The sequence below is a fragment of the Aythya fuligula genome, chromosome 2, assembly GCF_009819795.1.
Source record: "Aythya fuligula isolate bAytFul2 chromosome 2, bAytFul2.pri, whole genome shotgun sequence".
NCBI lineage: Eukaryota > Metazoa > Chordata > Aves > Anseriformes > Anatidae > Aythya > Aythya fuligula.
Window position 1 is genome coordinate 135,709,930 of NC_045560.1, and position 24,627 is coordinate 135,734,556.

Consider the following 24,627-nt stretch of genomic DNA (forward strand, 5'->3'; position numbering starts at 1 on the left):
AAAAGTGATCTTCTATTTCATTTGCAGTACATTATTTTACAATCAAGAACAACTAAATTAGGGCACCAACCTGGCAACAATGCCAGATTAATGATTAATATTTTGCAGCTAAGTGGTGCCGAATTAATGACTGATATTTTACAGCTCTCCGCTGCTTTTCAAATAAAGCCAAGCCATGAAATGCACACGGATGCTCACGTCAACAGCGGTGAAACTGCAGCAAACTTCTGACTGACACCTTTGACCGGAGCAATTCAAAAGCTGCAAGGCTGTATGGAAACTTTCCAGGCAACAGCAGTGCCTTTCTCATGTGAGAAAACTGTGCTGCCCTCCGCACAATAAAATTAAATGAAGAAGTTTGTGCTAACTAGCTGCTGATTTTATTAGCTCTACCCTCCCCAGGGCATTTCTGCAGCCCAGATCATTATGTGTGAATAACAAACACTTTCTGAAAACTTGTTCCAATTCAGAGGGTTGTCATTAAAACATTAGAACAAGACACTGACTTGCTGTTACATGACATTACACCACCACACTTGCCACATTCTGCTGATGATTTGACTCATGGTAGGCGTTTGCTAGAGACCGGCCAGCCGAGTGCCATCCAATTGCTGTAATTGCTGCCTGAAACCTCCTGAAACAAAGAAAACGGTAACTTTAGAGTGAGACAACCACGTTAATTACCGCCTGTGATGGTCATATAATGACCTAACTGTCCAAACACAGCAGTGTGATCATCCAAACTCCATTCAACCAAAAGAAACGGGAAAGCTTCAAAAATCCATATGCCAGCTCTTCACAGATCGCCATCCTGTGTCGCAGTGGAAGTGCTGGAGTATTACTTCTGGGGTAGAGTGGCTGCCTCTTCATACAATGTTTTTTGATTATAGGAAAGTGTAAAAATGGTAGAAAAGTTTCTCCTTGCTTTATTTTGTAACACAGTTACAGGGGGGACAACACAAAGTAACTCACCGTTGTGTGTGAATTCCCCGAATGGATGGATCTCAAAAAGTTTTTGTGTTAAGAGATTCCAAAGTCCTATAGAGGATAAAAGACAAGAAAATGGCCCCCTACATATGCCAAAATGCAAAGAGCAGCCACCTTTCATGACTTGCTGACTCCAGGATAGGGCACAGTAACTTACTGTAGATCTGCACTAGGTTGCCCACCACTGAAGCCTTTGGTTAGGAGCTAGGCTGTGCAGCTGGGAGCTCAGCTCCAGGAGTCGAGAAGTGGAAAACACCGAAGTGCACGGCTTCCTTGTGTTAAAGAGGGGGTGGGGAAGAGGCAACGAGGGGGAAGGAGGCGACCAGAGAAGTTCCCTAGCTTCGTGTCTCCAGTTTGAGCCTTGCCCTGCACTGACCTGCCTCCCAGGACTGAAGCTTTGCCACGCTGGTGCAGAAAGGATTACTTCCCCCTGGTTTTTAGTCGTCAGTCTTACACCCTAAAGCTCCTTTAAGGTTCTCAATAATTCTTCTGTTTCTGCAACCAGAGAATAACCATAAATCACCCTTCTCCATCAGCACTTTTTTTTCCCCTCCTGCGCTCTCTGAGGGTGTTTTGTCATCGATCGTGCCTGCCCTGCGACTCTTTTCAGTGTTTTAGCTGCATTTAATTAGCACGGCCATTTACAACGCTCAGAATTGGACTCTGGACTGTTTGTGGGTTTGAACACAGTTGCTTTTTAAGCGGTGCTTGAGAAATGCTTCTGGATCCACACCACCAGAAAAGAAAAAAAAAGGGGGGGAGAAGTGAAAAGCAGGGCTAAAAGCTAGGTGAAAAGCTAGGGAATCTCGTTCCTCCAGCAGTGCTGTAACCAGTTATTATGGCTGGCTGGTGAGGGGCACTTTTGGGGGAGAACATTTCTACCTCTCTCTGCAGATGTCAGCACTTAAATCCCCTGAAGTCCTCCCTCCAGTTTCTGCCCAGATGTGTCCCCTCTCCTCGGCCCCCTAGATGAGACGAATCGCTTTGGCCAAGCAGAGCTGGGAGGGATTTTGGCTGAGGAGTGAGAGCAGCACCTGTAACACAGCGGGATGCTAGCTGCTGAAGGGTTCCTACCTGTGACAGCTCTGCTTCACAGCTTCCTCACGTGCTCGGGGCCAGGAGAGGGGAAAAAAAGACAAGGTTAAACATCAATTCTGGCACTCTCTTGCTAAGCTGAAGGCTGCCTGGTCTAAATAATGGGGACAGCCTCGTGCTTGCCGTGAGGGGCTTTGCTGGAGGAAGGAGAGAGAAGAGGATAGGTGAGGTGTCGAGGGTGCTCGGTGTGCTGTATCACTGCCAGCAGCCATGTGGTGTTTTGCTCAGCTGCCCAGCAGCACGCTCAGCCCTGCAGGAGTTTGGAGCCTGGTTAAAGTTCCTGGACAGGTCAGGGGCTGGCCGTAATGAAGTGGGATCCCCTCAGGCCACTGGTTTTCTAAGCAACAGGAGGAGGAGGTTCCTGGCTTGCCTCTCGTGGAAGGGAAGTGCTGAGAGACGCCGCCAGCACAGCCTCTGCCAGAGTAACCAGGTTATTGATTATCCTCGGGGGGGGGTCAAGGCGTGGTACCCTTCCAAGTTGTTGATACAGACCCTACGTGGCAGGCTGCAATAGGAAGAAAATGCCCCGTTTGTGCCTTGTTTCGGCAAAATGCCGCTGGATGAACTCCCTCGCAACTCAGGGCCTAGGACGGGGTGCTCACCATGCCAAGTTCTACCCTCTCCCGTGCCCTGCTGCACAAAGGCAGCAAGCAGCAGCACGCCTGGGCAGGGAGCAGGAGGCAGAGGGGGAATGGCAGAGCAGGGAGTGGTCCGTGCCCAGGAACACCGAGATCTGCTGCTCTCATCCCCTCTGTCTCCGGTGGCAAAGTGGAAACAGGCCTGGGGACGTTTCCCTGCTGGGACGGGTCTCGTAGCACCCTGGGTTCCTGCTAACTTAGATATTTGTTATATATAGCTGTTAATAGCTGTTGAAATGACTTGGTCGAGGAACCACAAAGCATCAGCTACTCTTAGATGTGACCATCGCAGGCAGTACACACGTTGGCACAGGAACTGAGTGACAGGACTTCAGAATCCAACCTACCAGCCTCGCGCCCTGGTTATTCAGTAGTGCTCCCTCCTGCAAGTTCCTAGAAAGGAAAAAACAAACAAACAAAAAAAAAACACAGGGAAATGTAGAGATCTCAGTGGAGCATGATAAGCTCCTGGAACAAGCTGTTCTCCCCTCCTGTTGCTTCTTTGCTGAAATTGCCTTAGAACACTCTCACCTTGCCACATCTCCTGTGTCACTTCTTCCCAGCCTTCCCAAGGACACGTCCTAGTGATGCAGTTTCCCATTATTCACCTTCCCTTCCTCCAGGGGCTGGTCCAGTCTGCAGGGGTCTGAGCAAAAAGACATAAACAAGAGCAACGCTGACAACAAATGCATCTCCCTCCAACACAGCCGAGCATTTAGCTCTATCTTGGCCCTTGCAAAACCACGTTTGCTTTGTAGATTCCATTGAAACCCTCATTCTATTTGCGACTGACTTCAGCTGCGTGCCAAAGACCAGTTTGCACACCCCCAGCTTCCTCTCTCTCTCTCATCTCCCTCCCAACAGCTTCACAAGAATTGCAAACAAGAAGAGGCTGGCAACCTGTTGAAAGAACACAAAGACCTTGTCCTTGCTCGCCACAGCAACAGCACCGGTACCTGCCCGTCAAGAACCTGTGGCTTTTCGGTTTGCATGTTTCTTGCTAACAGTGTTTATCCAGGTAGCACAGATGGGGCGTATCATTTGGCAAGCCTGCCTGCGAGCTTTTTACAACAAAGATGATAACAGGTGCAAGATAAGGGATACGCACAAAACCAGAGTTCATTACAAATACATTTGCATCCAGAGCAGCAGCAGCAGCAGGACTTGGCTCGACTTTATCTTAAAAGCATACACTTGGTGAATTCCATTCAAATGCTCACGTTATTTGCATCTGATATCACCCCGGGCAACAACATGGAACCAAGCTGTGTTTGTGTGGGCCTGCGCTGCTGCGCAAGGGCAGACAGATAAGTCAGCTCTTCTCATGACAGAACTCAGCTTTTAGGGTGGCTCTGGAAAAGCTAGAGCCAAATCTCCACAGAGAGCGCACCGTCCCCACAGAGAGCTGGATTTTCAAAGGATAACTAGCTAAGTAGGTAACTAGCAATGCCTCCTCAATTCTTCAAATCTTACTCTGATGTCCAACTGGAAGCTGGGCAGTTACGTGCTAAGCTCTTGAAAATTTGGCACCGAGTTCTGCTTCTGCCTGTTTGTGTGTTCAGAGAACGCAGTGCAGCCGTGGGGAGGCTCTTGGTCACAGGATCAGTCACCTACAACCAGTAGAGAGTCTGAGGTTAATCAGGGTGATCTGAGTGCTAAAGCTGTGTCCTTATTCTGAATTTCTCTCTACAAAAGTCCTGTTTTACTCCACTGGCTAAAAGGAGATAAGAGACTATCCTTACAAACGATAGGTATCAAAAGGTGTCATGCAACAGCAGTTGCATAACCCAAATACCCACTGTTTCATGCACAAGTTTGCAGTCTGAATCAGAAATAATTGGAAGCTGGCAATATCCAGCCTTTGCTTGATGGCATAGGTAAGGTGCGTTGACAGATCTACCCATGGGAGTAAAACTGAACCTCACATGAAACTGCAGAAGGCTTGAGAATGTCAGATGAGCAGCAATTCCTCTGAGTGCAGTGGAGGGCAAAGTTGTTGTTGGATATGAAAAAAAGCCATTTGCTTTCCCTCTGTAGGACAGTCAGTTCAGTCCTGCAGCACACGGCCAGGGAAGCACACAGTGGTCCTCACACTTCATAGTTCTGAGACCTTCGTTGTCCCTTGTACAGCATCTTTTACAATCTTCTTTTGTGCTTGAAGCTAGGGAGTGAAATAGCAACAAGAAATAAACAAAGGTTTATGAGCACATTTATCTACAGACAAAACCACAAGAATTAAACATACAGCAGCAACAAAGATGAAAACTGCAACATCCTTTTGGAACTTTCTATCTACTTTGCAATTAAGGACTTAGAGGTTTAAACCACGTAAAATGGGAAAACTTTGTTTGAAAATGTCCCACTGCTTGTTTCCACATGTGTGAGCACATTATTCTGTGGCCAGGAGTGGAATGACTGCAGTTAGTCATGTCTTGTTAGTCATGTTTTGTTAGTGCACTCCTTTAAACAAAGATTTTTGGTTGAATATTTTTAGGAGTCCAGGTAAAAATAACTGCATGTGCCTGTTCATTGTGGCATGCAACTGGACAGGAAATACTGTTGCTACTCCACAAAGATTTTTCCTTAACTCTCATACTGGAATGAATCCAGGAATATTCAGAGGAGGAAAATGAGAGAAAGAAAATATATCCTTGTTCATGCAAGTGCAGAGAATATACCTGTCAGATCCCTTTTCTTATTTCTTCTCTCATCACTACATCTTAGGGATGCTGGTGTTGGTATCCCATTTTCCAGTGAATAGCTGAGCCTCCAGCCTGCTGGATATGCTGAGGTGGGTCTCCTTCTCTCTCGTTCTCTTCTGTAAGATCACTCTTTGGGTACAAGAACTTGAATAAATGTAGGCCTCCTGTATTTCAGACTCTGTTTGGCTATCATGAGAAAACCGAGGTTCTCTCTTTATCATTTATATGGTAACAAATAATATCTGGATGTTTTTAACAAGGGTTGGATATAACTGATCAGGATTTTCTGACCTTTTTTTTTTTTTTTTTTTTTTTTTTTTTTTTTTTTTTTTTTTTTTTCTTTTTCCTCCAGAAACTCAATAATACAGCAACAACTGACGTATTTCTTCCTAAAGCAGTCATTGCTGTCACTAGCATTTCTGCCCAAGGATTTCAGAGTTTTATCTGAGGAATCTGCTGGACAAAATAATTTATAAGTACACATCAGAGAGAGCACTATCTTTCAGCTTCTGAGAGAAGTATTGGAAAAGGCCACAGAATGAGTTCTTTAACACAATTTTATCATTAAAAAATCATAAAGCCCCTTATTAAGCTTAAATTTTCATACACAGTGTTAAAAGTAACTCCATAAAACATTAACTCCAATCATTATTTTCACTGCACTGGCAAAACAAAAGTCTAACTGGCTAGAACCAAAACAGACTTGAAGAAGCTTTTCAATAACTATACATGATATGTGAAATATTTGTTTAAAGAAAAAAAGAAAGTGTAATTTAATGAGAACAGTAAAGGTACAGAATGGCAAGAAACAAATGCAGTGAACTGAGAAAGAGGTCAGGATTATTGTTTTTTATAAGATACCTGGTTAATTCTTTTCTTACTAAGGGTTTAAATCAGATTAACACCATTTTGGTTCATTCAGAGATTAACAAAAGTTAATATTTTATAAGATTTATTTATAATACCCTTGGGGTTTAGAGTATGTTTATGTAACCCTTCTGCCAGGAATTGGCAGCAGCTGAAAGAGCTGGATTCATTTATCTAGGGGTTCTCTCTGAAAACTTAAACAACAGCAGTTTCAGCCTCCACCCAGAAATCTACCAAAGCTAAATGACCTCCTTTGGGTGCCCTGACAAACAATAAATCCTGCTCAAGGCATAGCAAGGGTTTAAAGCAAGGTCCGGAGTTTCAAGACAAAGAGAACCTCAGAGCCGAGGGAAAGAAGTGAGGGAAAGGGACGAAGAAAGACTCAGGGCAAACCCACAGGAGCCACTAATCGAGAAACCAAATAATGCTGGAGTGATGTTCCCAGCCTTCCTCTCCTCCTCTTCCCTTTGTTGTCTTGTCATCACACAAAATAAAGGCTTGCTCTCACTTCCAAACAGATGTCTTGTAACTTGAATGTCACTGCCCACTCAAAACCTCCCCCATATTTACTGTGTGGCTTCAATAATTTTCAGCTAAGCAAATGAACGTGGATATTACTGCCCCAGATCAGGAAGATCCTACTCACTTTCCAGCTCACAGTCTCCTGATCGTGCCAATTCCCTGTGCTGGCATGTATCCTCACCTGACCACGTAGTGAACTGATTCAGAGCACCAAACTGCTAGAAAACTTCCTCAAGAAAATAGCGAGCAGTGAATTTTTTGCTGTTTTAACCCCCTGAATCAGCTCCCTGTAGTATTAAAAGAAGGCCAAAGCTGGCACTGGGGAGGAGGATGGCAAGGCTGAGGATGGAAAACTGCCCCGTTGCTATTTCTGCTAATAACTACCCATGGCTTGGGCTGGCAAGATTTTAAGATGAAACAGCCCTTAAGCGTGTTGGCACTTCTGTTAATTTGTTAGCTTATCCTCAGACAGGCCAAACTTTGAGGGCCAAACATGACTGTGACTACAGGACTATAACGACCGTGTTGTGATGGGAGTTAGCTCTGCAGAGGGACCATATCCAGCACAAGCAGTGTCCCCCAGCCTGCACCTGGAAGCTTTTAAGGTGTTTTTTGGCAATGTCAGCCCTATCCCAGTGTGTCAGGGCTCCCTTGTCCCCGTGTTCATGTGCCACCGCTGTGTTGTGCTGTGCCGGCTCCCTTGCCCGAACATGTCCTGGGGACAAGTATTGCTGTGCCCAGCCCGTCAGAGCTTGGGACTGCTCCAACGGGGTATTTTTATAATTCAGATCCCTCAGATTCGTAGGGTTTAAACACGTGAGTGCCGGGTTTTCCGGATTTTTTTTTTTTTTTTTTTGGAGGGGAATTCAGCTCAAAGCGATGCCAGCGGCGCCCGCCCCGGGAGCCGGGGTAAACTGAGGCCAGGGCGGCGCCGAGGAAGCCATTTGCAGGACAACAAAAGGCTGCAGGGCCAAAAACCCCGGACCGAAATAAGGCATTCTTGGGTGCCATCTACCGGTACTTTCTCCTTTCAGCACTTTGACACCGGGGCCGTCTGCGACCCTTCAGCACTTTACGGAGCCGCGCTCCGCCTGGGGCTACCTCAGGGTCCCGTCCCAGCACCTCCGAGCTAGGAGGGCGCGGGACCCTCACTGAGGGAATCGTTTGGGGAAAAAAAAAAGAATCAACCCAACCCTCGAGCCCTGTTGGAGGAGCTGCCATTTTACTGAGGGCTCGCCCCCGTTGCGGGGTGAGGAAGGGGCCGTCCCCCTCCTGCTGCGCGGGCCGGGGTGAGCGACAGGAGGGGCGGGGCGGCAAAATGGCGGCCGCCGCCATGGCGGTGGCGGGGCTGAGGCAAACCCCGAGCCACCGCCTGGTGAGGGCGGCGGGGGCCCTGGGCGGGCAGCCGTGGCTGAGGGAAGGGAGGGCGGCTGTGGCGGCGGGCTGGAGCCGGCCGGAGCCCGGGGGAGAGGTGCAGTACTGCGCCGAGCTGCTGCGGTGAGTGCTTGAGGGGGGGGAGGTCGGGCTCCGCCGCCCGCCCTGCCCGCCTCAGGGGTGGGGAGAGCCGGGGAGCCGGCCCCGAGCCCTGAGGGGGACCCGGCCCCGGGATGGGGCTGAGGAAATCCTAAGCTGAGCCGGCCCCTTTCGCTGTGGGGACGCCTTTCTGGGGGACGTGCGAGGTCCTGGAGTGCCCCGCGGAGCGCCCAGGCCCTGCTCCTCTTGTGGTGTTTTTCCCCTTCGGTCATATCGGGACCGCAAATAAAAGCCCGCGGTGGATAAATATTGGGACTGCAAGGCTGATTTAATCTGTAAACAGTGTTAATTATTATTATTTTTCTTCCTTCTTTCATAGCTGCTTTTCTTCCTGAAGCGTTGAGCATTTCCATTTTGTTGTTTCAGATTATGGAGGGAGAAATCATCGAAATGGGTGTTTAAAAATAAGCAGGAAAGGTTTCAGGTCTGGGTTGCTGGGAAGTGGTCAAACTTTCCAAGGACTCCTTGGAAAAATGAGCAGAGGAAATCCCCCAGCTGGACAGACCTGAAGTAGCTGCCCTGACCTTAAAGCATTTCTGGTCAAAAACATCTCCCTTTGGTCAAAGCCCAAGGAGCAGGAGCACAGCCCGGAGGCTTTCAGGTCAGGGACGCTTCCACTTGGCTTCTGGAGCTGCAAGCGATGTGCAACGCCCTCTGCTTGCTTCCTAGTCCCCGAGAGTTCAAAGGTAGAGTTAGAGAAAGAAACCCACCTGCTGTGTAAAGACTCCTGGTTTCTATTTGGATACTGTAGTTGTTGATGAAAGCAGAGAGAAGGCTTCCAAGTGTGTATGGAAGGAGTGGAACAGGGTTGTCATCTCCCAAGTGACAGGTGTAAAAGACACAAAGTCACTCGTGGTCAGCAGTAATGGTTGAAGTGGGACAGCTAATGGAGAGAAATGTGACAACCTTACATTTTCAGTGAAGCAGCAAGCTGCAGACCTCTTCAGGTGCCTCAGCGTGCATAGCTGGGCTGTGGTTTAGTTGATAAAATTAGAGATTGTGGCTGTGTTTTCGTGGTTACTCTGCCCAGGGCTTACCTGTTACTCAGGAGATCAAAGGCTGAGAGTACAAGCCATATATACAGTTGAAATATTTTCAGTAACAAACAACTGTGAACAGAATAGTTAGGTCCCAAGTCACCGAAGCTAAGCTGGTTAGCATTTTTTGTTGTTCCTATTAAACATTTTTGTTGTTTTAATGTTATATTAAAACATAAAAAAAATACTTATAAAAATACACGAGTGTTACAGTAGCAAAATGAAAAGTGGTTATGCTTTTGGCATCATTTAATTGAAGCTGCAGTTCAAATAGGTCTTTTAAAACTCACTTTAAGCTGTTTGATTCAAAATATTTTTCTGTAGTAGATATGTTTTCCTGATTCTTGCTGTTGATGATGTCTGCTCTGGAAGACAAACTTAAAACCTGATGATGTTGCTCAGTTTTACAATGTGGAAGAAATTCTTAAGACTCTATAAACTTTTAATGACACTGAAAGACCAGTAACGGTCCTAATAAAATCTTCCTGCTGTGGGTTAATATGTAAGCTTATATTTCTTTGAGAGGGAAACTATGAAACACTAAATAGCAGGCTACCTTAAGTTCCCTCCTTTCTTTATTCCTTACCCTAACACACACAGAGAGTTGGGTTGCAACATCATCTGCACCACTATGAACTTTGTTTTGCATGCTGAGGCTTCGCTGAAGGTTCCAGAAAAATTTCCTTTTCTTCTGTTATATCCAAGGGGGCACTGTCAACATAAAATTCACGCTTTTCTGTGTTTTCTTTTTTTTTAAAACTTTTTTTTCTGGTACCTGCAATCTTTAAGCTTAGGGTAATTGGAGGAAGATTACCAGAGGGAAGACAAACACCTCCCTTGTGCTGCTGTTTGCTTTGTGAAATGTATTTTCAGGAGGTAGTGGTGTTTCTGTGTTGTGTGAACAACCCAGGCAAGCAGCATCCCTGGGACGTGGAAAAAGTGGCTGTAAACCTTGCAGCTCTGCCCAGGTTGGGCAATTCTGGGTATTTTTACAGTCTGTTTAGAAAAAAAAAGAAATGCTGGATTTTGAGCTGATGATACTTTTCAGAGAGAGTCTGAACTGGGGGAGGTTTGATGCATCTGTTGTTTATTATGAATGTGGCCTTTAAAGCCTGCTAAAATCCACAAATGCTGTTTTCACGTTGATGCTTGTGGCTTTGCATCAGGAAAACAAGTTTCACGAGTATTAAGAAAACTTCTAAGCATTTGCTAGCTATCAAGCTGCTGTGTATTGTAGGGGTAAGAAACTGGTACGTTTCATTTCCTTTTTGTTTGGTGCTAAAAGCAGCAACCCTGATTTTAACCTCTAGTTTTAGTTTGTTTTTTTTTTTAACCTCTGGTTTTAGGTGTTTTTTTTTTTTTTCCTGTTTTAAGCCAACATTCAGAAGAAACAGGAGGACATTTAAGAACTGCAGACTTGTTGCAAACAAGTAAATGTTTAACTTGACGCCTACTTCTCCGTTCTGGAGGCATTGCTGCTTTTCTTCTAATGAAGAATTGAGTTTTAGGTTTATCAGAAGGTACACAAACACTGTTCAAAACAAGCAGTTTAGCTTTCCTGAGGTGGCCAAATGCTTTTGGTCATACAGTTATGAATGATTTTGCGATTTATAATCGTTCTCTGTGTGCCCTGATTGTTTTTAATTGAATGGCACACCCAAGTGGTCAAATGAAAGCATATCACTTCGGGTTGGCAGCGAGTTACCTGCTGTGAAGCTGCCACTGCAGCACAGAGTTTTTATGCTTTTAGCAAACAAAAAACTTGGTGGTTAAGCAGGTATGCTAGTGCCAAGCCCCCCAGCACAAGCTTTTAAAGAAATTTGACTTCATGTTTAGAGCAGAAGCCTGGAGGTCAGACAATCTGGATTCCATTTGCAGTTCTGCCACCGGTTTGTTCCATGCCTTCAGCCAAATACCTTGAGATCTGGATCTGAGAGGTGTGTTGAGAGTTCAGCTTGCATTGCCCCTCTCTCAGAGCTTGCCTGATTTTAAAATAAGCTTAAAAGCTGCTACTTTTACAGAGTCAGAGTGTTGAACTATAACTTTCCTTCTCTTTTAGGAGTTCTGTACAAAGCAATAGCTTGCCTGATTTACATGGTGCTATAAATAACGGGTGTATTTTCTTTCCTTTTTATAGAAAGCGTGACTACGAAGGGTTTCTGTGCTCTTTGCTGTTGCCTGCGGAATCGCGAACCTCTGCTTTTGCTTTAAGAGCCTTCAATGTGGAACTGGCTCAGGCAGGTATTAAAATACACTTGTGATCTCTGGAAATGTGAAGGAACAGTTTCGGCACCCTAAATTACACTAGTAGCTGGCGTTTTGTTGAGATTTAACTTAAAGCGCAATGGATAAAGAAGCCAATACAAATTTCTGGTTTGGAATGGCCCTTGGGAAGCAGCCAGCTTCCCCCAGTTTCTTTTGCTCATGTATGTAGCTTTTCTGACTCGTTTATGCCTTCATTTTTGAAATGAAGTGTTAACAGACAGGCTGATCCTTGCGACTATGATGTAACTGCACCTATGTCCTGGCTTGAAATGCAGTGGTTGGGTCAGGGAAGTGTAACTAGCCCCTGTGTTAAAAGGTCAATCAAAAACCTGAATGATGTAACCCGTCCCAGGTCTTTCCTGGCAGGAGTTAGGTAAGGGAAATGCTTCCAGGAGGGAAGTTTGGAATTAGAGAGCTGTGGGAGGGGAGTGGCTGCACCCTCCCACTTCTGCTGGGCGGCCAGAAACTGCTGGGGCAACCACAACGGTTGGCAACCTTTGCCAGGAAGGAGCAGTCCCAGAGATGTGCTGACCCAGCAACCCTTCTGTGGGCTGTGCTCCTGGCAGCCCTCGCAGGGCTTTGCTCCCTCACCACTCTTATCTCTGCTTCTTCTCCCAAGAGAAGAAGGTGGGAGTTGTCCAGAAATTCATTTCCACGGGTTTCAAAGTCGGGTTGTGGTGAAGGTTTCATTTTTATTTACTCTCTGCGGCGTTCATATGGTTTACTAGGAGTAACCGTAAATTCTGAGCCCTTCCCCTAGTGAGTTTGACCGTCCTGTGTCTGTCTTTCCAGTCCAGACAGACCCAAGTGCCTTAAGGAGGCTGTGAATTTCACTCCAGGTATATCCTTTCCAGATCAAGGACTCCATAACTCAGAAGACCACCGGTCTGATGCGAATGCAGTTCTGGAGGAAAGCTGTGGAAGATATATACTGCGATAACCCACCCCATCAGCCAGTTGCTGTAGCACTGTGGAGGGTAAAAGACACCTTTATTGTCCCAAAATTCACTTGAGCAGATTATTGCTCTGAGAAATAATTCTATTGCTTTGTGTCTGCTGACAGCTTTATTTTTATGTCAGACAGGTAATGTAAAGGGTGTGTATGTCTGTCTGTGATGTTGCAAGGTACCTACGAAGAGCAGAGTTGGAAAAGGAGAATATTTAGGTAGGATTTACCTGGAGGCTCAGACTTCTGTGAACCGACTGCTTTTTTTCTCTGCTGTTTAGGAGAAGGGCAAAGGAAATTGTGGTAGACTGAAAGCTGATAGTGAGTGAAATGTGTAAGTAAACTTCCCTGAGCTAATTCTAGTCCTTCCTGAGGAGATAAGTTTAAAAAAAGGCAGGAAACTAAGCAGAGAGGTTGATATAGCAAATAGCATATGAGGAAAAGCCAAAGCTTTTCCCCTCGATGCTGATTCAGCATCACAGAATAATTTAATTTTTAGGGGCCTCTGGTTGTCAGCTAGTCCAACTTCCCACTCAAAGCAGGTCAGACTTCAGTTGGTAGCTATCAGGTGTTCAGGGTCATGCTGAGTTTAACTTCTAAAGATATGCAAGTTCTGTAAGGCCTGGACTGGAAGAGCTGAATTTTGTCTAATGCGGGGTTAGAACAACACAGTTCTTGTGGGGTTGGAGCGTTTCACTTGTTGCCGTCTTGGCTTCACACCTGCTCTCTGCTGCACCTCTGAGAGCACGAAAATGAGTCCTTTCCAAATCTTTAAATGAATTTTAGCGGTGCCGAAACTGCAGCCTGTCCTTGATTCTTCCTCCTTCAAATGTGAAATAAAACATAAGCAAGCATTTGTTCCTGTCTACCTGCACTCAGGTTAAAATTGGATTTAAACGAGGTGCTGTTTGTTTAACTAAGAGAAAAGCCAGGTAAAGCCAAGAAATAAAATAAAGGAAAAACACCTGTTATAGGCACTTTCAGGAAGACCAGAGCTATTCATAAGCATCTCCAGCTCATAAAAAATCTGTGCTGTAACAAAATGTTTGTACGGCTAGGATGAAGACTGGCAAATGTTGTGAGCCTTTTTGCAAAGTTACAGGACTTAGCATATCACCCTGGCTGGATCTTTAACACAAACATTAAAATGCAGGATTGGGAGTTCTGCGTGTCAGTTATCTCTGTGCCTTTGATTTTTATTTATTTTTTTTAATTCTTTCTGTCTCCGTTCCAGCCTATGGCATACTGCCAGGGAACAAGACGGTTTTCTCCCCAAATGCCTTCATCTCCTTTCCAAGGAGGAACTTGCTTTTGTGCAGCTTACTTTTGTTTCTGAAGATGTCCTCTTATTTAATTGTCTGAGTAGATTAGGTACAAGTCAGTTTTGGGTATGATTGTATATACTTTTTCCATCACTTTTAATTTCAGGCTGCTTGTGTGTCTATCAGTGGGGGCAGAAATGTTCATTAGCTGAAGCTCAACTTAGGAAAAACATCCTTCAGATATAAATCATCCAGATAGCAAGATACAAATTGCAGCCCTTTGCAGCAGCTCTGACTGCTGCAAAAGTCGTAGTCCTTTCTCACAAAGCAGAAAATTGATTTTGAAGTGGAAGAAAGAAATGGCCCATCTCTCTGGTAAGAGTTGACCTTACGTGTGATTTCTCTGAAGGCAGACCAACAAGAAGCAATCCAAACAGAATTGGTTGTGAAATAACTTCGGAATTATTTCTCAACAGCTTATTTTTAGGAGCTTTGTTACCTCTGAACACTGCAGAACCCTGTAACAAGCAAACAGCACAGCCTGCCCTGGTGACTTCTACGCTCAAGAAAATCCTCTCCCATATTTCTAAATCATATTTCTGTATTTCAGTAAATGCCCAAGAATGACCTATTTAAAGAGTGCAGCTTCACAAATCTCTGTGAATATCATTGCATTTCCTAGAAAGTAATGTTGGGAAATAGATTGGCTGAACTCTTCAAGTGTTGCAGAGCTGTTAATAGAACTAGCATGCCTTTGGCACGGCGTTTTTTATGTATCCTGTGTTCTCACTGTTGACTTTGTATGAAGACAGCTTTGATTTTCCAGGAAAAAAACGCTAATTCATCACATTAAAAGTTTTTTTTAAAAAAAGTTCTGTATATTCCAGAGTACTTATATTTGGATTCCGAGAGTTTTATGCCAGTAAAGTGTATAAATAGGCTATAAAAATATTTCTAGAATTATTAATAGCTCAACTCTCAGCGACTTTCATGTAATCCTAGATAGCAATTATATATTTATATTTTTTTTCCTGCTTCTGTGTCCATTTTGAACATAAGAAGAGCCTAATTCTTCATTTCTGTTGCAGTTATTTTTGAAAACTTGAAAAATGAGGGTGTGTTTGGATGACAGTGGTTCAGAATAGATATAATGTGCAAATTGAGCAGAACTCAGTTTGGTTCTTTAACTCTTGACCTTCTGTGACCGATTTATTTGCAAAATTGTACCTAAGGTGAATGAGTAAGAAGCAAAACTGAGTTGCAGATGTAACTTAATTTGTCCTTTTTTTTGTCCCTGGAACTTTCTCAAAGCAGAATTTGTTGAATCAGCAGTAAGATCTAAAATAAGTAAATAAATAAAATCTAAAAAATATCTTTCAACCTTCAGAATGCAGTGCTATCATCGTTTTATATATGTCAACATGAATGTTTTATTTGATATTTTTCAGGCTGTCAAGAGGCATAACTTGACTAAAATGTGGTTCACAAAGATCATTGATGAAAGAGTAAGTATTTACCACTCAAAGTCTGATTCCGTTTTCAGTCACATTAGAATTTCTCCCCTTAATTTTATGAGTTTGTATGTAAAAATGAGAGCTTAAGTAATTAATCTCTTCCAGACAGTGGTATTTCTCCTGAGAATGGTACTTTCTAATTTCCTTTTAATTCTTCTTTAGTGCTCTTACTTATAATTTCTGCCCGTTTTGGCCAAAAAGGCTAATAGGATCCATGTAGAATTTTAATAATGTAGCTTGTGAGTCTACACCTTTCTTTCTCTCTGCTCTGATAACTAGTGTATCTGTGCCCATGATTTCTGTTGTTGGCCTCTGTTTGTGATTTACAGTGGTTTCCCCCACTGTAAATCCATTTTGAGTTATGCTTGGGTACCTTTCTGTATGTAAGTGAGGGAAGTCCTACCAGATGAGATTAAACAGTAAGATCTTCTTATTCACCTGTTAAGAACTTTGGAAAACTGCATTTTATTAGAAAAGGAAATGAAGATATAAAAGAAGCAAACTTCATTCATAGTCTGCTTTTGTGCCATTCCGATCCTGCCCCATTCATCGGCATCTTTTTATTCTTCCTCACCTCTTTTACCATGTCATTTTGCCCCTAAATAGTCTTTCTCTTATGATGAGTCTTGGAAATAAAACCTCAAAATTGGAATGACCCCTTTGAACCTTTCTGCCACACTTTGCTGCTTATTCCTCTTGTGGCTGTGGAGTTTTTGCTGAACAGTGCTGTAAATCAGAACATTAAAATAGCAGGAACACTCTGCGAGTCATTGACTGAAAGGCTTCAGAGTTTTTAAATCTCAAAACTGGTGTATTTTAACCACAGTAGCTACTAGGACAGGAAGAACGTTGGAGGGTGTTATATTTTTGAGGTGTTTGCATACAGCTTTGAAACTTGTGTATTTGATGGATTGCTTTTTGTGTGTGTGTGCATATTCTAAAGAACATATTCCTGTTTATCTAAATTTCTCTCTGCTTCAGTTTCTAATAAGGTATTAAAATGGGCACCTCTATCATTTTGTTTTGGCTGTATCTTTTTTATTTTCTGGAAAATTCTGATGTCTTTCTTGCAGAAGGTTATAATTGCTCCAGTACCTGCACTTGGCTGCAGCTGCAGTAGTTTCTGGTAGAGTAGCTACAGGTTTTAATGCCTGTTTCTACCTGAGTGTATGTTCCCCATCTCTTAATTTTGTCGTTTGTTTCTAATAGTAAATTAATGTGAGTACAATAATAAACTTGCAGAAATAGCAGTTACGTGTACTTCTTACTAAAGGTTTGCGTTCAAATTGCAGGAGAAGAATTTGGATGACAGAGCCTACAGGAACATCCAGGAGCTTGAGACATATGCTGAGAACACGCAGAGCGCTCTCCTGTACCTCACTTTGGAAATGCTGGGTAGGTGCCTTCCCCTTTTTAGGTCTTGTTGATGACTCATTAGTGCTGGTATGATATTTATTGATGTTTCAAGGCAAACAAATGCACGCTTTTTTTCCACCAAGGTTTAATTTCAGTAGAATTTGTCACTTCAGGCACAATCTTAATGTTCAGCCGTAAACCTGGAATTGTAACTGCCGCTCTCCTAAAACTGCGCGCTTTCCTTAGAAGCTGTTGAGTGGAAAGTTCATTGAAGTGTAGTTCCATACGTTGTTCTTTCTCTTAACAATGTCTTCTATTTTCTTGTCCCTATTACGGAGTGTGGTAAATTCAACTTTCCTGTATTTTCTGATTGTGCCACGTGGCAGAACACAAAGTGCTCTGCAGCTACTGTTCTGTATCATTGTGATCTGTACTAGCTATCTTGGAACAGTTGACTTCCAAACCTGTAAGATTCCCTTGGGAATGTTGCAAATTTGGGTCTGAATCCTCGCAGCTTCCTAAATGTAGATTAAACATTAGTGTCTAGGCTGAGTCATTAACCCTTATTCTTTGAGACTTTTTTTTCTTTTCATCCCTAGTTACATGCAAAGCCTGAGTTGCACAGTCAGTAAGTTGTACCTATTGATTCCTCCAAGCCCCAGTCTGCTTTCTGCTGCCATTGCCAACATAAATCCATGTAATTTTCCTACATCCTCACGAACGTAGGCAGTTCTATCATGGATCAGTACGCTCATTAGCTAAATAGTTAAATAGCGCTGTAATACACATCAGGAAGACCCCTCCGAAGGCCTGGCAGTGTGTTTCTAAACATTATTTTTGCACTTTCAGGTGTGAGGGACATCCACGCCGACCACGCAGCCAGTCACGTTGGGAAAGCGCATGGCATAGTTACCTGTTTAAGAGCAACTCCCTACCACAGCGCAAGACGAAAGGTCGTTCTTCCCATGGACATTTGTATGTTGGTAAGAGAAAGGAGCTCTCTGGATCTGAACAATAAAATGTTTCAAATAATTGTCTCAACACTAGATAGGTCATACTCTGTTAGCACAGAAATTTCGTGCCCAAAAAAGGGGCAACGAAGCTGGGGTCTTCTCCCAGGCACCAGGTGGTAAGACGAAATGGCCTCAAGTTGTGCCAGGGAAGGCTTGGGTTGGATATTAGGAGAAATTTCTCCACCGAAAGGGTTGTGAGGCATTGGAACAGGCTGCCCAGGGAAGGGGTTGAGTCACCGTCCCTGGAGGTCTTCAAGAAACATGTAGATGTAGAACTTTGTAGCATGGTTTTAGTACGAGGTTAAAGGTTGGACTTGCTGATCCTAGAGGTCTTTTCCAACCTGTATGAAACAGAATGCCTTTCTTAATCTGTTCTTACAACACTTTCTGCTGTGCCCCTGTAATACCCATTTGTCATGGTTTTATATCTTCTGGGGGGAGAGAGGAGTGACCTTCAGGAAACTCCAGGGTGATCTTGTTCCTCCCACCCTCTTTTTTTTTAAAACTTGTGTTAAATCCAGTAGTATTTTAGCTTTAAGTAGTCTGCAAAAGGCACAGACACTGAAGTAGGTTGGGTTTATGGGATTGCAGAAAGGAGCTGCTCCCCGCTTTCAGCCCTTCTGGGACTGGGTGGTACGGGAGGCCTTCCAAGTTCTTTGGTTTTCAGCCAGAGCCTGAAAATTCACAGTCATCCTTGCTGCGGAGGGTGTTTTACAGTGAGACTGCATAGTTAAAGATCTGGAGACTGGCAGGCAGCTTGCGTCCCTTCTGTGCAGGCTGAGCATCCTGCAAGCATTTCAGCTGCTGGCAAGTACTGCGGAGTTGCACTTGAAGCTCTACCTCCTGTGGAGCCTACCTGCCTGCCTTTGTGCAGTTTTCATGTCTGAACGTTGCAGAGTTCATGCAGAAAAAAACAGTACCAACTGTTCTCTTTGTTCTCATGATTTTATTTTCTAAGTGACCAAAAAAATAGGGGGTGGTGGTGGTGCAGGGAGGAGGCAGCAGCAAAACACATTTAGGCCCTTTCAGCCATATGCCTGCAATTTGGTTGCTGGGTTGGGCTTTTGAGGTTTCTTATCTTTTGTGAAGCTAAAACGGAGGCTTTGATATTTGTTGAAGGGTTTTTACTTTATGATTTTCCTTCCCGTGTCTAGCATGGCGTTTCACAAGAGGATTTCATAAGAGGCAAGCAAGAGAAAAATGTGAGAGATGTCATTTATGACATTGCCAGCCAGGCCCATATTCACCTAGAACATGTGAGTTTCCTTCCTATTTTTTTTTTTTTTTTTTTTCTTTCCAATAAATATAATTGATGCTAACCTTTTACAAAACATTGTGAATGTGTTGTTAGAAGATTTAGAGCTGCATCAAAGGGCTGGAGATTGTTCAGCCTAGAGAAGAGAAGGCCCCGGGCAGACCTTACAGCAGCCTGCCAGTGCCTAAAGGGGGCTACAGGACAGCTGGGGAGGGACTCTGTGTCAGGGGGTGTAGGGATAGGGCAAGGGGGGATGGCTTTAAACTGAAAGAGGGGAGAGTTAGATTAGACATTAGAAAGGAATTCTTCACTCAGAGAGTGGTGAGGCCCTGGCACAGGTTGCCCAGAGAAGCTGTGGCTGCCCCATCCCTGGAGGTGCTCAAGGCCAGGCTGGATGGGGCTTTGGGCAGCCTGGGCTGGTGGGAGGTGTCCCTGCCCATGGCAGGGGGCTGGGACTGGGTGGGCTTTAAGGTCCCTTCCGACCCAAACTGTTCTGTGATTGTGTGATACTTTATTTCAGATATTTCAAGCTTAGTTACTTTGAGAGATGTTCAAATTTAAGGAAAAAAAGAAACACAAAACATTTAAATATTTTACAGCTACTTCTGTGTGAATACGATATTTATCCGTCTGTACAGATGTAGAGGAGACAGTTTCCTCACTGCCAGGTCCAGTTGCATGTATATAAACACTGCCTCAAAGCCTTACTGCTGGGAGAGAAACTTCCAGCAGACTTCTCTAGGAATACGCCAGCATGGGATCAGCACCGCAGGAGGCACTGGTGAAGTACCATCTGCACAGCGCAGCGGGATGGCTGCCAGGAAAGCAGGGCACGTTGGCTTTAACTGCTGCTTAGTGTGTGGGGAGGGAGGATTCGTTCCCCAACTTGGCCAGCTGTGCTGAAACAATTACAGTATTTCCCTCAGCCCAAGGAGGAGAGCCCTTCATTTTCATTTTTCTGAAGGTAAAATGGGGCATCCCTCGTTTGTTCCATGAGTTGTTAGCTAGTTGATTGATTTTTTTGTTGTTGTTGTTGTTGTTCAAATGCAGTTAGTTGAGTAATTCTTTTTGTCACAGACATGCAGCCTCAGTCATTACTTTTAATGCAGACTATTTATAATTAGGTGCATTCCTGGTCATGTTGTTTCACCTGCTGTCTCTGGTTTTGTTGGCACATGCCCAAGGAAACTGTTTATCCCATTTTTGAAGCAGAAAACAGAGGAAGAAAATGCAAGGTCACAGCTGCCCACTATCTTTGATATTTAAGCTGAAACCTTTTGATTTTTTTTTTTCCCATTACTCCTCTACCTGCAGTGCACACTGTGTAAAACCTGTTGAATTGGGTTGTGATTGTGGTTACAGAAACACCGAGCACCTGGCCTGAAATGCCTCCTATCAGTGGTGGGAGGCAAGGAAAACAAGCGACAGAGACGATTCAGTTTTTTAAGGCAGTTCTTTAGTCAGTTCTTTAACTAAGCAGAACCTCAGTTCTCTTCCCTCCCACCCCATTCCCAGAACCCTGCCCAAACTGCACGCTGAGAGGCTTCTATGGAAATATGCAATGTGATTGTGTAATTGAAGACTATAAAGAAATGTATGAACACAAAGAAAACAGATCAGGGCAATAATTAACATTTTGTTCAATTGAGTGTTCGTCTTGGCACCTTCTCCCCATCCTTTTTTAATAATCTTAATAAAAAAAATTCCTCGCTGAGTACTTGCCCCAATCTCCATCAGCATCAGTGGAGAATAATGGGCAGTGGGGGGTCTCTAGAGGGTTCAAACTACTTGAGACTGGCATTAAGAGGCAGTAATAGTAGCGTATTAGCCTCATTAATGATCAGATGGTCTTTGTTAATGCAAAGATAAAGATACTTTTTCCCCTAATGGACGAAATAGGCATTTGCAGGCAATGCTTTCTGGAGATTTCAACACTTGGGGTGAAAGTAATGGGCTAGTGCCTTGAAATGCATCTATTCTGTGGCATTTGGTTTTGCTTAAGGGATTCTCAGCCACTGCCCTCTGTGTTGGTTGGAATTGTGGGGGGTGGTGAAGCTTAAACCTGCAGAGGGTTTAACCTGCTCAGAATTAGACATGTGTTTTGGAGGATGAAGATAAGTTATCATCCATCTTTCTAAATCAAAAGAAACAATCTTAAATTGCTTAAAAAAAAAAAAAAAAAGTGTCAGGGCTATTAGATGAAGCATATTGTAGGAATATGGCACTGAATCTTGGGAGAGAAGTTTCTGAAACATGGTCAGCTCTTCTGAGACTGCTGCCAATGACCAGCAGAGGGCAAAATAAGATAATGAAAATTGCAGTTTTCTTTAGGACTTTGGTGTTTTATTAGAATAAAAGCATCTAATAAAAGTGTTGTGTCGGTCCCACAGTGAACCCTTTGAAATGTACTAGCAGGCTTTACTCGTTCCCCTTTTTCTCTTAAGCAGTGTCTCCCACATTCCTCTAGGATGGTCTCCCGTGCTTCTTATGATAAAAGATAAATGCAAAAAGCATTTATCATAATTTATCGCAGCTATGCTATATCAGTTTAGCAGGGAAGATAACATGCTTTCTAAATGACAATCATACAAACCCGTTCTGAATTAAGAAGATCAAGCAAGATTACTTTCTTTTTTTTTTCATCTCACAATTAGTAAGCCAGAATATAAGATCAAGGAGCGTAATTTTCCTTTTATATATATGCACGTTATTTCATCTCAAAGTTTTAAAATAATTTGCCCTCTGAAAAGATTTGGTATTTTTCCTTCCTAAAGTTTCAGCCACGATTTCTCTAGAAGAAATCTAGAAAATTAACAAACTCACTCATACTCATCAGTGTTTGTGAAGGGCTTTTTTTAGTTTGTTTTAGCAAAAGAAAGGACAAAACTAGAAGGGACTCACTATTTATAAATAAGCACTACGGAAGGTTTGCTTCAGTTCTGTTAGAGGTAGCTGAGTCGTACGTGTGTTTAAACTGTAGATTTGATACAGCTGTGGTTTGGGCTGTTTACACACAGACACTGAGGACCTGAGGCACTGACTGAATACTTTCAGAGTGCCATGAATATGAATGAAGCATAATTGAAGTGCTGGGACTGATGGTAAGGCTGCACCAAAAAGGTCCAGAACAAAAGACTCAGAGAAAGGCATTGCTGGTCTTCCCTCAGTTCTGTCCCTTGGGATGCAAAGAATTACTTGGTTGGGAAAAAAATCGCTCTGCCACATTTATTAAATCAGATGCAACTTGGAACTTTGTAGGAGTGAGGGATGCTAATTTACATTGTTTTATTATTTATTACGTAAACTGTAAGGTTGTCAAAAGATGAAAGAGTTGTAGCAGGCGTCTCCCAGCATTACATACTTCGCGTAATTACTTTTGCATAGGGTGAGGGATGTGAGGGATGGTGCTGGCTTGCACGTAGTGAAAAATTACAGCTTCAGTATGTCAAAGTAAGCAGGGACAAAGCTCATTCTGTTGGCTCTAAATCTGTACAGAGTAATTGCTGTTTAATCTGAAACATTAAACTCTCCTGATGAGTTGTTTTTGTTTTTTTTTTCCTCACCCCGTTTACTTTCAGGCTAGATCTTTCAGGAAGAAAGTCCCTGCGAAGGCATATCCTGCTTTTTACTGTACGGTGGGTGTGATATCGTGCGCTGGTGAAACGCCGGCCTTGGTTTTGTGCAAGTGTGTTTGTGAAGAGGAGAGCACCACGTTAAACATTGTTAACTAATGCTTCACGTGGCTATGGGAGAATGTGAATCCTAAACCTTCTGAAAGTCATAATGTTCCCTTCTGTGGAACCTTGTAGCTTTGATCAATGCTTCAATCCTTCTTTGTCTACGTAATTTCTCCAAAGGTGTCTGTGTATTCGTAGCCTGTCTAATGCAAGGGGCCAAATCCTTGTCTATTTTTATCATTGCTAGTTGGTCTAGTAGAAATTAATGCTTCTCTTCTCAAAATTTGTCTTCTCTGCATCCTTCAAATGCGATGGTTACACTGCCACTTGCTAAAACAGGCAAACTGTCAAGCCTTTTTGCAGTTCCTTCTCGGGTTTATGTAGCACTTTTTAAATTTAATGCCCAATTGTTTGTGTGCACCATATGGACTAAGCTTTTTTTTTTTCTTTTCTTTTCTAGGTTGCTTTAGATGCTTATTTATATAATATACGGAAAGTGGACTTCAATATCTTTCATCCAAGCTTACAAAAGAGGAGTACATTATTACCGTTGTATTTATATATTAGATCTTGGAAAAAAACATATTAAAATTTTCTTAATATGAAATTTTCTCAGGCTGATGCTTTTTTATTCTTTAATGTCTTCACTTGATAGACGTGTTAAGTGTCTGACTTCACCCTTGAGCAAGCTGCTGTTCCTGGGAAGCAGCAGATGTGCATGAGCTGTAGCTGTCAGCCTGCTGGCAGCAGTTAAGTTTGTTCTTGGAATATTAGGCCGATCTCTCTGCTCCACAAGTCTGCCAAGTCATATGTCCTTGTCTGAGATTACTTTTCTTGTCTCTTTTCTTGTAATAACAGCAATGTGACAGAGTTCTTCTTGGACAAGTTCTGTGCTAATGGATCCTTCTGATAGCTTCCTCTTCACTGCCAAAAAACAAACACCAACAAAAATCCCCACCTTTGTTTGTGCCCTGAAGCAGTTACAATGCATTCGGTGTGTATCAGCTCAGCAGTTCTGTTTTGTGCAAGGTGTGAACTCCGTGCAAGTACTAATGATGCCTCATGGTTGGAAGGATGATTGCACAGATTTGGAAGCAAGAAAACTGTCAGGAAAAGCTCCAGCTGATCCAGTTACCTAGTGTTTACGTAGTATTTCAAAGTGGTGAAATTAGTCAGAGCCGCAGCACAGAAATTATTTCACTGTGTTGAGATTGAGCTTTGAAGTGACTCTAGGCAGTGGAAGGATCGCTTTACAACAGGCGAAGAAAACTCTTACAAGGTTTTTCTTTATTATTTTAATCTCCAACTCAGCCAAACACTTTCTCACCGTGCTCTTAGCTTGGCGTTGTCCTCCTCCTGCCCCCTTATCCCTCTCTGCCGCTGCCCGCAGCTGCTGCTGTAAGGTGGGTTCGGCTGCCCCGTTGTTGATACTCCCCGTGTCTCTCAGGATGCCCTCCTACGTGGCTTCCCTGATTTCCTTCTCTTCAGTGGTCTGACGAAACATATTCCTGAATGTTCCAGGTCATTTTAGTCCTCCCTCTCTGGAAAGATTTCTCTGGTTTTGGTGGGAATTTACTGGGAGCTTTGTACTTAGCATCTCTGAGGATTAAGTGCAAAATATGTTTGATGTGTGTTTTTTTTTTTTTGGTGAAACAGTGCTTCCTGACATCCAGCGTGATTCAGTTACACAAATCCAGTAGTTTGCTCTGCCATCATCCTTGTTCTATTAAATAAGCTTTTTTTTTTTTTTTTTTTTTTTTTTTTTTTTTTTTTTTTTTTTTTTTTTTTTTTTTTTTTTCCCAGAGATTTTGTTTCATCGGAGTTAATCTGCCCAGATGCTCGGTTGTATAACGGCCTGCTGTATTTGAGTGTACGGTGCTCTGTAACAAATCTCTGACAACAAAATTCGTGGCTTTTTGTTAATCCCCAAATCTGTTAGCGTGGTGGAAGTTTTAGGA

General features: G+C 43.4%; 1 protein-coding gene across 2 annotated transcripts; it reads left to right on the top strand.

The window, feature by feature from the left end:
- The first annotated feature begins 7,793 nt into the window (after window positions 1–7,793).
- Window positions 7,794–23,259, top strand: NDUFAF6 (NADH:ubiquinone oxidoreductase complex assembly factor 6). Of its 2 annotated transcripts, XM_032183084.1 has the most exons (9): window positions 7,794–7,828; window positions 11,519–11,618; window positions 12,501–12,623; window positions 15,303–15,359; window positions 16,661–16,763; window positions 17,574–17,707; window positions 18,892–18,993; window positions 22,571–22,627; window positions 23,130–23,259. In XM_032183084.1, the coding sequence occupies exons 3-9, from the start codon at window positions 12,537–12,539 to the stop codon at window positions 23,256–23,258; spliced, it is 669 nt and encodes a 222-aa protein (XP_032038975.1). In that variant the 5' UTR covers window positions 7,794–7,828; window positions 11,519–11,618; window positions 12,501–12,536; the 3' UTR covers window position 23,259. The 2 variants fall into 2 exon arrangements, with proteins under 2 accessions (XP_032038975.1, XP_032038974.1); XM_032183083.1 differs by lacking the exon at window positions 7,794–7,828 and having other exon boundaries at window positions 11,538–11,622.
- The last annotated feature ends 1,368 nt before the right edge of the window (window positions 23,260–24,627 follow it).

Bases quoted from the DNA above. Each gene is read 5' to 3' on its own strand.
- NDUFAF6 (XM_032183083.1), top strand. From the start codon at position 11,602: ATGTGGAACTGGCTCAGGCAG. The intron at 16,764-17,573 runs GTAGGTGCCTTC...TTGCACTTTCAG, and splicing joins CCTCACTTTGGAAATGCTGG to GTGTGAGGGACATCCACGCC. The intron at 18,994-22,570 runs GTGAGTTTCCTT...GTTTACTTTCAG, and splicing joins CCCATATTCACCTAGAACAT to GCTAGATCTTTCAGGAAGAA.